The sequence below is a fragment of the Tribolium madens genome, unplaced genomic scaffold (assembly GCF_015345945.1).
Source record: "Tribolium madens isolate multiple individuals breed KSU strain unplaced genomic scaffold, Tmad_KSU_1.1 Scaffold_7;HRSCAF=85;Tcas5.2_LG10, whole genome shotgun sequence".
NCBI classification, from domain to species: domain Eukaryota; kingdom Metazoa; phylum Arthropoda; class Insecta; order Coleoptera; family Tenebrionidae; genus Tribolium; species Tribolium madens.
The window spans coordinates 5,021,421-5,034,678 of record NW_025401050.1 but is presented as its reverse complement, the minus strand read 5'-3'; the positions used below and the strand labels follow the sequence as shown (position 1 = coordinate 5,034,678).

General features: G+C 32.6%; 3 protein-coding genes across 7 annotated transcripts; 2 read left to right on the top strand and 1 right to left on the bottom strand.

Annotated features, from left to right (window-relative positions):
• The first annotated feature begins 30 nt into the window (after nucleotides 1-30).
• LOC123010220 (NEDD8-activating enzyme E1 catalytic subunit) lies at nucleotides 31-1,697 on the top strand. The gene is made up of 2 exons (XM_044406929.1): nucleotides 31-791; nucleotides 844-1,697. Exons 1-2 carry the CDS (start codon nucleotides 272-274, stop codon nucleotides 1,647-1,649), a joined length of 1,326 nt encoding a protein of 441 aa, XP_044262864.1. The 5' UTR covers nucleotides 31-271; the 3' UTR covers nucleotides 1,650-1,697.
• Nucleotides 1,698-4,309: 2,612 nt separating this feature from the next.
• On the top strand, nucleotides 4,310-7,361 carry LOC123009569 (proliferation-associated protein 2G4). Its single transcript, XM_044405974.1, has 5 exons — nucleotides 4,310-4,444; nucleotides 4,498-4,648; nucleotides 4,846-5,080; nucleotides 6,226-6,836; nucleotides 6,889-7,361. Exons 2-5 carry the CDS (start codon nucleotides 4,564-4,566, stop codon nucleotides 7,116-7,118), a joined length of 1,161 nt encoding a protein of 386 aa, XP_044261909.1. The 5' UTR covers nucleotides 4,310-4,444; nucleotides 4,498-4,563; the 3' UTR covers nucleotides 7,119-7,361.
• LOC123009568 (peptidyl-prolyl cis-trans isomerase G) lies at nucleotides 7,355-13,171 on the bottom strand. Of its 5 annotated transcripts, none has more exons than XM_044405971.1 (11): nucleotides 12,937-13,171; nucleotides 12,693-12,878; nucleotides 12,536-12,641; nucleotides 9,985-10,072; nucleotides 9,726-9,755; nucleotides 9,530-9,669; nucleotides 9,341-9,476; nucleotides 9,126-9,289; nucleotides 8,952-9,076; nucleotides 7,661-8,901; nucleotides 7,355-7,612 (listed from the first exon to the last, which is right to left on the bottom strand). In XM_044405971.1, the coding sequence occupies exons 2-11, from the start codon at nucleotides 12,876-12,878 to the stop codon at nucleotides 7,492-7,494; spliced, it is 2,337 nt and encodes a 778-aa protein (XP_044261906.1). In that variant the 5' UTR covers nucleotides 12,937-13,171; the 3' UTR covers nucleotides 7,355-7,491. The 5 variants fall into 5 exon arrangements, with proteins under 5 accessions (XP_044261906.1, XP_044261905.1, XP_044261904.1 ...); XM_044405970.1 differs by having other exon boundaries at nucleotides 12,944-13,171; XM_044405969.1 differs by having other exon boundaries at nucleotides 12,991-13,171.
• Between the last annotated feature and the right edge of the window lie 87 nt (nucleotides 13,172-13,258).

Sequence of the window (13,258 nt, the reverse complement as noted above, 5' to 3'; positions counted from 1 at the left end):
TGACAGTAGTCGACGCGTTGCGTCATGAAGTGTCTAACGTTGCCACTCTTGAATCAGTAATGATGATAATAAATGATAATAATCATAATTTACTCTATTTATTTGACATCAACAACTTGCCGTCAATTGTTTTTTTTATGATTGTGTTAAAATTGTTCCGCAGATAATTTATTGAAGAAAATTTGTGGAGCTTTAACCACTTCCAGAATCGCGATTTGACATTTGTGCGTTTTGACATTTGAATTGCTAAAAAGCCGAAATCAGTTTAAAAATGGGAGAATCTCAAGAACAGAAACGATGGGGCCACTTACGCAAAGTCCTGGAACGGCCTGGTCCATTTTGCCATCCTGAATTCGAACCGTCACCTGAAATCATGGATTTTATTGTAACCTCTTGTAAGGTCCTTGTTGTGGGTGCTGGGGGTTTAGGCTGTGAGTTGCTAAAAAATTTGGCATTAATGGGTTTCAAACAAATCCATGTGATCGATATGGATACCATAGATTTATCAAATTTGAACCGTCAATTCCTGTTCAGACAAAAAGACATAGGACAATCAAAAGCCAAAGTAGCGGCGGCTTTCATCAATAAACGAATTTCTGGATGCCAAGTTACACCACATTTTTGTAAAATACAAGATTATGATGAAAGCTTTTACCGGAGTTTTCATATAATTGTATGTGGGTTGGACTCGATAGTGGCCCGAAGGTGGATTAATGGAATGATTTTGTCACTTTTGAATTATGAAGATGGAATCCTTGACAATTCTACGATTATCCCCTTGGTTGATGGAGGTGGGTTCCACACATTTCTATTTATCACCCCAATAATTTTTTTTTTTGATAGGTACTGAAGGTTTTAAGGGCAATGCACGTGTCATTGTTCCAGGAAACAACGCTTGTGTTGAATGTACTTTAGATTTATACCCCCCTCAAGTAACCTACCCCCTGTGTACAATAGCCAACACTCCTCGTCTCCCTGAACATTGCATTGAATATGTAAAAGTAGTCATGTGGCCAAAAGAAAACCCCTTCAATTCTCCTCTCGACGGCGATGATTCACAGCATATAGGCTGGATCTATGAAAAATCGCTAGAGAGAGCGTTACAATTTAATATTCCAGGCGTAACTTACCGCCTTGTACAAGGCGTTGTGAAAAATATAATTCCAGCTGTAGCTTCCACCAATGCCGTTATTGCTGGAATTTGCGCGACAGAAGTATTTAAAATTGCAACAAGTTGTTGCTTACCTTTGAACAATTACATGGTTTTTAATGATGTAGATGGCATTTATACTTATACTTATACTGCTGAACGTAGAGATAACTGCGTGGTTTGTTCTCAAGTACCACAAACTCTTCCTGTTGAAGATCCATGTAAAATAAAACTGAAGGATCTAATTAAAATGCTGTGTGAAGATGAAATGTATCAAATGAAAAATCCTGGTTTAACAACAGTTATTGATGGTAAAAACAAAACGTTGTACATTTCTACAATCAAAAGTATAGAAGAGAGGACCAGAGACAATTTAAATAAAACATTAGTTGAGTTGGGTCTTAAAGATGGTATGGACATCATGGTTGCAGATGCTACGTCTCCAATGACCTTAGTTTTTACACTGAAGTTTGCAGTAAAGGATGTTGAGATGAAGTAAATAATTATGTAGTTTCATTATTTATATTTAATAAATGAAATAAAAAGTTTGGTTCTTATTACTGAAAAGTGGATGCTTACGAAAATCACGAAAACGGACCTAAGTAAATATTTACATAACATAATCCTACCCTATTAATAAATATGTAATATAATATTAATTCCACCTACGTACAGTTGGAGACAAAATACTTTGGTCGCCACGTTTCTGACACTTCAATGTAATTCAAGCTTTAACGTCAAAATGAATGACAATTTCAAATTAATGACAGTTATTATATTTTCTGTTCCGAATTGAAGAAATAAAACAATATCTTGTATATAAATTTTATTGTTCGTTCACCCGACGAGTACAAGATCTAATGCCGAACTGGCCTCTCGACACATAAGTTGTGTAAGAAGTTGTACAAATCATCATTGACAAAAAATATATCGGATTAGATGACTAATTGCTGCCAAGGTACAGACAAAGAGATTTACAAAAGTTGGGTAACGAATTAACAAAAACCAGTGAGTCAGGAAATGTTCTAGAAAATAGTAAAACGTAATAATTAGTAACTGACAAATAATAAATCCTAACGCTAAATAATGAATAGTAATAATAATAAATATATAACAATAATAATAAATATGTAACACTAATAATAAATATGTAACATTTCCTATGAAAAATATGTATATGTAGGTACACACAACTTGTCAACGTTCTGTTGTCAACTATGATTGACAGTAGCTAAAAATAAGGTTAGCAGTCCTAAAGCATGTTTTACAATTTAATGTCACTCAAGTGACATTGACGACCGAAGTATTTTGTCTCCAACTGTACAGTGGGGAATTTTGACACATCCTCTCAAAATTCATTCAAAACGTCACTTTTGACAAATAAGTGGTAGACGCCGTCAGAAAAATTTTAAAATGCCGCAATTGTCGAATGTACAGAAATTTATTATTATTACAAGATTAAGGGACAATGTCCCTACACGAGTCATCACAGAAGAAATAAATGTGAACAAAATGACTGCTCTTAAAGCAAAGAAGAAAATTCTAGTGACATTTTAAACATAATAGTGATTGTCAATTTCAAGGGAAAATTTACAACGCCAATTTTTTTTTATTTGTCAAGTGTATTACTTTTCAATGGCCGCGACTGTACGTAAATTACGAAATACGTACAGTTGGAGACAAAATGCTTTTAATTCAATGTCACTTGAGTGACATTAAATTGTAAAGCATGCTTTAGGACTGTTGTAGCCTTATTTTTAGCTACTGTCATCATAGTTGACAAGTTGTATGTACATATTTTTTTTATAGGAAAATATAATAGCTGTCATTAATTTGAAATTGTCATTCATTTTAACGTTAAAGCTTGATAAGTAATGTCAATTTTTGTTAATGTCAAAATGCCCCGTCTTTAGAATTAACCCTAGGATGCATAATGTGGGTATTTTGTAGGCGACTGTTTGTTCAGTTTTAAATTTCTTTTTTATTTTTACTGATAATTTTATAAGATTATAGTTATGCCTTCTTTATATTGTTTTTAATACAAGGTGATTCACGAGGAATAATGAACCTAACCAAATTCTCGATGCAACCACAATTACTTTTCGCAAGTTATTTTGCGACAACTGTAATGTTGGTTGCATCGAGAATTTGGTCAGGCTCATTATTCCTCATGAATCAGCCTGTATAATAGTTGAAGTTATGTTTTACAAAGTTTGTAATTTACAGAATAAAAAAATACTTTTAGTAATTACATAAAACGCGGCTGTTTCAACGTATTCAAATATTTTGTGTTTTTCAAGTCAATTTTAAAAGATATTAGAACATTTATGTCAAATGCACAAACAGAACAACAAGCAACATATCAGTAAAAAATTAACAACCAAAAAAGTGTGTTTTATATGCCCAACACGACCCTTGAATACAGGGTGTTTCACATAATTTTACGAGGCCTGCGCCTGTAAGATGCATATTCCGATACGAACTCGATTACAAATTTTAAAAAATTGGATAATCTTTTCTAGTTTGTTCACTCTGTCAAAAATTACAACTTTTTTAGTTAGGTAGTGATTAAGATAGATAAACTACAATCATATTCATGCCGTCTCTTGGTAGAACAAATGATAATTGATTCTGAAAAACTGCAGTTTATGACTATTAATGAAACAGTGATTAGTTTGACAACTACTGTCATGGGTTTCCAAAAATTAAATGTGTATTTTTTGTATCCAGTGTTCTGTGACTTTTGTATGTTTGGGTGCGTACATTAGGCGCAAGCCTCGTAAAGTGATGTGAAACATCCTGTATAATAAAAAAATGAAAATTTAAAGTCTTCGTTTTTGAATAATTGGAAAAACGGCTTTACCAAATAGGCTGTTGTATAGACATTTTTGAAAAACGTTTGTTATGAGCTTTCCAACGTATCACAAGTAAGGTCTTGCTATTTAAAATTTTCATTTTGGGATGGCTGTGCCTTCAAGCATGGGTGAAGAAATTTGAAAGGTTTTACTGAAAAATTAGAAATAGAAACAATGTATTATTTATCGACATGTGTTACATGTTAGAATTAACACACGTATTTCTGATACATCATGTATAACTTTGAGCGGGAGTTTCCTTAAACAAGTTGTAAAACCTAAAAATAACTATTACCCTGTTCAACGAAATTAATCGGGTAAAAGTAAGGTTATATTTTTTAATTTTGATTTTTTTGAAGTTTTAAATCAAATTATATAAAATTTATTTAGTCGTACACAAAAAAAACGAAGACTTCCCTTTTGATTTAATCGGGTTCAGGTAAAAAATAAATGGGAGTATTATAAACTGTAAATTTGAACTTTGCGCCTCAGGTTTCTAGTCACGTGACACTTCCGAGTCCTCGCAGTTCGTTGTTCTGCTTAGTGAATGTGAAAGAAATGGCGGACGACAAAAGTGTGGAGAAAACAATTTCAGAAGACTTGGTTGTTACCAAGTATAAAATGGCAGGAGAAATTGTTAATAGTAAGTTTTTTATTCTCACAATTTCTGCTACATCTTTCAACTCAAAAATCTAATTTCCGAAGCTCATATTCTACGAAATTCAGTTACAACCATATGGGCTTGAATCAACCATGTGGTTTTTCAGTGCAAGCGTTTCGACTTTTTCATATTTTACTCTTGGTTGATTCAGTTTTTAGTGACCACCACGTGTTTTTCAGGGATTCTGAAGCAAGTTCTCGAGAAATGTAAGCCGGGCAGCTCAGTTCGAGAAATTTGTGAATTTGGGGATCAGCTTATCACTGAAGAAACTAGCAAAGTTTTTAAGAAGGAAAAAGAGATGAAAAAAGGAATCGCATTTCCCACTTGTGTTTCTGTCAACAACTGTATTTGCCATTTTTCACCAATCGCAAGTGAGCCTGATTATGTCTTGAAGGATGGAGACATGGTCAAAGTGTAAGTTAAAATACATTAAATCAAAGTATATTAAAGGTACAACCGTTATACCAAGACCTGTTCAGCGTACATTTTAAAAATTATTAAAATTCTACATATTTTTTTTGCACAGTTGCGGAATTAAAACTTCGGGCAGTACTTTTCTGTCACGTTAAACAGTTCACTGCATAGGTGTAAACGTCCTTTTACTGTCATCATGACTGACATTTGACAATTAAACGTGTTTTTTGTTGTTGTTAATATTAATTAAACAATTTGTCTATCTTAGGATATTTATTAATTGAACTAAATGTAATTAAATCATCGCTTTGATCTGCTGTCTATCCGTTATTATGTCACAAATCACTATTTTTGAAAGTAAATAAGTCTAAATGACAAGAGGAAAAAATGCAAAGTTTGTTTTAGAGTTTACATTATGAAAATGACAATACTGCCCGAAATTTTAATTCCGCAACTGTACTGTACTCCAAAAAATTAAAGGAACAAAAAAAATTCCTAAATTTTTTGATAATTTTTGAAAGGCTTTAACTCATCGAAAAAATAAAGCTTTAAGTTTTTACTTTTGAGATGTTTTGGCAGAATTTTTTTCTGTGCTACGGCTTACCTCTTATGTTGTCATTAAAATACGCTTCATCTATAAAGGACGTCGTCAATAGCAACGTATCTTATAAGGCTATAAAATACGCTGGTGCATATTTTTTGTGTATTTTTACATACTTCTTTATAATAATTTCTGAATTTAATAAAATTTCTGATTTAATTTTAGTGTTGCAAAAAATCTTGAAGACAACACAAGTTTTATAGTTTAAAAATCTCAACCTATTGAATTCTCGCTTTCTCCGATCGCTCGAATTTAAACTACGACCTCGATTTTTTAACTGTCTATAATAGCAATAAAAAGTGAACAAATCATACCACTCAAAGAAAATTAATCTTTTACTTTTTTATAATTATCTCATAAGTTGATAAATAAAATTATTGCAACTATGCTTGGTTACATGTGAGTTACAAAGAATTCTTTATGATGATTTATTTACCTCCAATTGATCCAACTGAAATCAGTGATTGCAATATTATATCTGATATTTTTTCTTAGATTAAAAAAAAATTGTAATAGTTTGATGTGATAGCAAATTTTGTTTTAGTGATTTGGGTGCTCACATTGATGGATTCATTGCTGTAGTGGCTCACACAATAATCTTGGGTGTTTCAAATGAAGATAAAGCTGCCAATAGGAAAGCGGATGTAATGTTGGCAGCACACTATGCTTCTGAAGCCGCTTTGAGACTGCTAAAACCAGGCAACGAAACATACACTATCACTGATGCCGTACAGAGAGTGGCCGAATCATTCAAATGTAAACCAGTCGAAGGAATGTTGAGTCACCAATTGAAACAATTTAAGATCGACGGCGAAAAAACCATCATCCAAAATCCAAACGAAGCTCAGAAAAAAGAACACGAAAAGTTCGAACTGGACAAACACGAAGTGTATGCGATGGACGTGCTGATTAGTACCGGTGAAGGGGTGGGACGAGAAGGCGATAACCGAGTTTCGATCTACAAGAAAACGGACGAAACTTATCAGTTAAAACTGAAAGCTTCCAGGATGTTTTACAGCGAAGTCCGTACCAAGTATGGAAACATGCCTTTCAACTTACGTAGTTTTCAAGACGAAACCAAGGCGAAAATGGGCGTAGTGGAGTGTGTGAAGAATAAGTTAATAGAACCGTTCCAAGTGCTTTACGAAAAACCAGGTAAGTTAGTAATTAACTTAAAAAAATCCATGCTATTTTAATTTTTTTACAGGCGAGTTTGTAGCTCATTTCAAGTTCACTGTACTATTAATGCCGAATGGGCCACACAAAATAACCGGGTTACCTTTTGATCCTGAATTGTATAAATCAGAGTATTCAATCAGCGATCCACAAGTCCAGTCGATACTCAAGAGTTCTGCTAACCCAAAAGCTGCCAAAAAGAAAAAAAGGAAGACGGACGGTGATGTGGACCAACCAATGGAAGTTGAAGCAGTAGCTTAAACAGATTACTAGTTTTATACAAGCTTTTCTCCTTACACTCAGCACTTTATATTATTTTTATTATCTATAAGTTTTGTATTTCAGTTCTTTTTTAAAATTCAATTTTCATGACATGAGTACATTTTTTGAATAAACTGACCCTAAAAAATTACATTTCAAGTGTTAAAATTGTTAACTTTAATAATTATAATAGATTTTATATTGCTACGACAGCAATATGATGAATAAATATAGTGTTTGGTATTTTGGGTTTTAATTTCTTTACTTACAATTAAAAGAAAAAATAGTTTTACACGAAAAACAGAAAACTGCATAATTATTTAAATTGACAATCACTAAAAATGATGACAAAAAGAAACATTTACTTTTTATATTATCTTTTCTTTTTAGGTGTGTAACCTCGACGTTTCGATCTACTTCTACTTGAACTGCTTCTCCTCCTCTTTTCCCTTCTTCGGGAACGGGAACGTGATCTTCCGCATCTCTTAGACTTCCTGAAATTGAGCATTAAAAAAATTATCTAATTGTTATCTAACAATTACCTTGAAGAGTCGCTTGAACTGTCACTGTAACTGCTGGAACTGGAACTGTAGCTTCTCTCTCGTTTTGATTTGGACGAACTATTCTTATCCAATTCTTGCAAAACTTTATAAGTCTTCAACAACTTCTCCTTTTCAATCGCCTCTCTCTTAGCCTTCTTCGCTTTTTCTAACATATCGGCTTCTTCTTTCGCTTTTCTATGTTTCTCTTCTAGCAACTTTTGTTCAACTTCTTTTTTCTTTTTCATTTCCAACAATTCCATTTGCTTTCGCAGAATCAAGAGTTTTTTGTATTTCTCTTCCGCATCGTCAATCTTCTTCTCTTCTTTATGGTCACTCTCTTGTTTTTTTGCTTTTTTTTCATCATCTGAAGTTGACTTGGACCTGTTTCTGATCTTCTCTTTGACAGGGCTCGCCGATTTTCTACTCCTAGAATGCCTGTTGTGGGATCGCGATCTTTGTCTGTGTTTCGACCTAGACCTTCTCGGTGATCTTTTATATTTGCGATCTCTCGACAAATAAGGCATATAGCGCCCTCTATCGCGCCGCATGAAGGGTCTTCGTATGGGTCTGCGATCGTCGAATGGGCGCCTTTCCATTCTACGTCTGGTAGATTCGCGATAGTTGGAATTTTTATATTCCCGATTTTCGTTATTGTGATTGTCCGGTTTTTCGGTTTCGAATTTATTACGCCCTGTTCGTACTTCCACGTCTTTTTTACTGGCATCGGAAACTGTACGTTTTTTCTCGTTGTTTTGACCTCCAGATGTTTTCATCGAATCATTATTTTGGTTCATTTCGTTTTTCGGTGTCTCTTCGCCAGTTTTCACTTGTACACCCAAAGCCATAGCCATGACATCGCTCTTTGTGTTATTTATCATTACGTCTTTATTGTTTTTTTGATCTAATTCGTTATTTGGATTGAAACTGCCTGGTAGAGGATACTGAACCAAACTGGGCACTTGTTTTCTGACGGCTTCTTCTTCTTCAGATTGGTTATCTTCATAATCCAAAGCGTTGTAATCTACTTCTTTGTTATTCTTATCGTCGTTCGTTACGTCTGTTTCATTCTCTGGCTGACTTTCTTCTTTCGCTGCTTTTTCCATTTTCCTGCGCTCTTCACGTTTTCTGCGTTCCTGTTCGAGTTTTTCGAATTCGGATAATTTAATGACGCGGTTTTCTTCTTTACGCCAATGAAGCGGAGTCCCGCTGCGAGATCGGCTCCGAGACGGCGTTCTGTATCTCTTTAAAAACACGAATATAAAACACATTCTTCTTCAGATAACAAACTTACGAATTTTCCCCTTCCTTTAATAATCCTTCCGCTTTTGGTAGTCACCGGTCGATCTCTTCTGTTAAAACCATGATTATCCCAATCTCTGCGATTCCTATCTCTTAAACCTTTAGTTCTAAAATCGTCTAAAAACAAATAGTTATAAAAAAATAAACATTACTTGAGGTAGAGAACCTTTTCTTTTTTTGTTAACTTTTCGATCTTTTTCTTGCGGACCTCTCATTAGAAACTTATTATACGGAACATCAGGGATGTCGTCAGGATTAATATCGGTCACAGTAGCCAAAGGATGAAGGTCTTTCAATTCCCCTTCCTCTTCTGAATCGGCATCAGTTTTTCTATCAACGTATAAATTGACAACAAATAAAATCTATGATTTTCAAGTTTACCCTTTATGTTTCTTATCTTTTTTCTCCTTTTTTTTATCCTTCTTATGTTTCTTCTTTTTCTTCTCATCACCAGATAATTCCTCTTCGTTTTCGTTTTCTTCCTTTTCTTCCTTTTTCTTCTTCTTATCTTTTTTCACTAAAATATTAATCAATATAAATCAAAAGTTCATGCTGCTATTGTAGTCTTACCCTTAACTTGCCTCACAAGTTCTCCGCATTTAACAATCTTCGCATCTTGTAATGGACGACTGTTCGCATCAACTGGTAGTGATTCAATCTGACGAACGACATCAACTCCTCCAACAACACGTCCAAAGACAACATGTACACTACAATTCAAATTTTTATTCAATATTTAACTTAATTTAATTTTTATCGAACTTACTTGTCGAGATGAGGGGCCGGTTGTGTAGTACTATAACACAAAACATGACAAGATATGATCAGCGTAGGCCAGGATAGATGGAACAGACGTATTGCTACAGAACAACAAAAGTAACTGTTCTGTAACACATCTCTTAGAGCAACTGAGAAATTTATGAAATGGTAAAAATTTTAACACAAACAATTCTACAATACATAAAAAAACACTAGATGTAAAAAATTTTTTTTAACCCAACTCGTCATTTTAGCTGAAGACTCACATAAAGAATTGAGAACCATTCGTGTCCTTTCCTCGATTTGCCATCGACAGTAGAAAAGGTTGGTCGTGTTTTAGTTCAAAATTTTCGTCTGAAAATAAGTTATTTCTTATTACAAAAACAATTGATAGTTGTTGTTTACGACTTCGAACTTTTACTACAAACCGTAAGGTGAGTAAAAAAAATAGCGTACTATTCAATAAATAATATTTGAAAAATGGCTGTGAAAACAATGAATCAAGTATACTAAACTTAAAATTTTTCGTCATTGTCCATACACTTTCATGGTAATTAATTAATATATTTTAAAAAAGTTAAGTTTTTAAAATATATACCTATAAAAGTCTGTGTAATAATTCAGCCTCGATCGTTTCGGATAACAGGTGGCTGTATTTTTTTTTATATTGGACATACTGTCTGAAGAAAATTTAATTTTCTGTCAGTGTCATAAAACCAGAACCATGTTGTCCAATTTATATTTTTCAAAATCAACTCATAAGATGACAGAACTAATTTTTCATAAAAATATTAAACAACTGTAAAAAGGGTAAAACAATCATATTTAAATAAGAAATTGCTGTAATAAGTCTGATTATCACACAAACCACAAGTAAGACAAATCAAACATTATGATGATTTGGAGTAATCTAATTACACTTTACTTACTAAATTACAGTAATTATTAAGTATCCGTACCTAAATATTTAAATAGAGAAGATTTAATCTCGCATTTATTATTTCCCTAGATGCCACGCATCTCGGGTAATAAACAGCGCGGGTATAAAAAATTCTCTAGAAATATACATTATGTCCCCGGATTGAATTTACAAGAGGAAATTTTTTTATCTTTGATTTTACGCTAAAACTGCAAAGGAAAAACATTTTTTGCTTTACCTGAAACGAGCCATTCTGTAATTAAAACTTCATTATTCTGATTCAGTGAAAAGAAAAGTTAATTTTAATCTTGACTTTGGACTTATATTTTTCCCTGCTTTTTAAGCCCTATCACATTGGCGGTTTAATTTATTTGACAACTATGTCACTTTGACAATCAATTTATTAACTGAATAATGATGATTTTTGTTAAAAATGACATTTTTTCTTATCTTAAAGCTGTTTCTTTGAGTTGCCATTTATTAAAATTATGTTTTTCACAAACATTTTTGTTATTTAACTTGCGGAAACTCAGTTGTCAAAGTGACATTATTGTCAAAAAAATAAAATCGCCAATGTGATGGGATTTAAAAAGCAGAAAAAAATTATGAATTGAAGTAAAGTTTTTTTGTAAAATGCCTAAGTCCTCTAGTCGTAAAATTGTATTCAATTGTATTCAATGTGTACATATTTTTTTACATTTATTCTCACTGATATAAAAAATTAAAATTATTTCTTAAAAGAAGGACAGTTTTTGTTCTCTCCTGCAAAAATGCAAATTTAGACAAACTGCTTTTTGAAAGTCTGCTCCTCATATGCAATTACAATTAGGAGCCGAGATATTGAAAATTGTTTATAACAATTGTTAATTGTTTGTTAAGTCCGAAATCAAGAAAAAAATGAACTTTTCTTTCTACTGAATTAGAATAATAAAGTTTTAATGACAGATTTGCTCGTTTCAGGTAATTTTCCTTCGCAGTTTTCGAGTAAAATCAAAGACATTTTTTTTTCCTCTTGTAAACTCAATCCGGGGACATACTGTAGATCTAGAAATATTTGGAAACAGAGTCAAGTACTTTTATTGCTCTCACAGCGGTACGTAAATACCCTTACCATAAATACAGGGTGAATATAAAGTATGGAACCAAGCGGTTTTATTTTTAATCATGTGCCTCCGGAATATAATAATTAATATAAATTAAAGTAATATAAAAAATGTGATCGTAATTTCAGAACGAAATTTTGTTTTGTTTTTGAGTTATGCGATTTTTTTTTGTCAAAATTGCAATTTAAGTGAAAAAAATTTTTTGAAAAAATTAAAAATAAAGCAGATAGTTGTAATCCTCAGAGTATAGCTTTTATGAGAAAAATGATTTTATAGTGGGTTGCCATTTAAAAAAATTAATTTTTTTGTAGAACTCAAAAATAAAAGGAAATTTCGAAAAATTTTATTCTTGTTAAATCATCACATTTTTATAGTACTTTAGCACTCATCAATTAGTTTTTCAAAAAATAAATAGTTTAAGCAAAAAACGTTTGGTTCCATACTTTTTATTCACCTGGTATGTCCAAAACTAATACCGCAGATCAAAATTTGCACTTCGATGTATTGAGAAGAGAATTATTGTTTTGGCTTGGTAGGAGGCCATTTGAGGTTTACCAGAAGGTCATGTGTTTCCAAATATTTCTAAATTTACTATACTTAAAACAAAATGTATCCTAATAAAAAAAATGGTAAAAAATTCAACTTGCAATGACTTTCCGGCAGGGAATTAGGTACTGTAAAATACTGTATTTGACGTTCGCAAAAAGTTGCAAGTGTTTGCAACACAGGTTTGCAAGTTACTCAATAAATAACAATAATAATAAATCGTTCATAAACGACATCATGTAAACCTACCTTCATAAGTTCCTCCATAAATACTTTCACCTCCTGTTCCATTTCCATTAGAAAAATCTCCTCCTTGGATGATAAAATCCTTCACAACTCGATGAAAAATAACCCCCTTAAAGTGGAGTAATTAATCGAAAATACCTCCATTACAATCAATACAAACCTTGAAATGCAACGCTTTTTTCGTATTCAACCCTATGCCTTTTTCACCTGTACAAAGACATCTGAAATTCTCACATGTTTTTGGTACAATATCTGAAAATAATTCAAAAACGATTCGGCCTGATTGTAAACCGCCTATGGATACGTCAAAAAAGCATCTAACTCGTTCCTTGGGCTGCTCTTCCATCTGGAAACAAATAATAAATGTAAGATATAGATTCTAAACAATAATGACATTTAAAAACTTATCACTTTCGCTGATTGCAAGTGTAATTAGTGAATTAACATTGATGAAGCACCTTGAAGTTTAAGCAGTCGTATACGTCAATTATGGAACGGAAATTATTAATTGATTAATTGACTAAACAACTATACGCTTGGAAAATATTAAAATTTAAAGATCTTTTAGTTTAGCAGAATTTGCGGCGAACGAACATTTTTGGCTATCAACAACGCGACCGCAACACAACGCCACAACGTAACAACTAGGGAATTTCGAATTAAAACTGTTCAAGAAAATGGTAGTAATTTAAGTGGCAAATTTAAAATATTTATCAACAATTAATT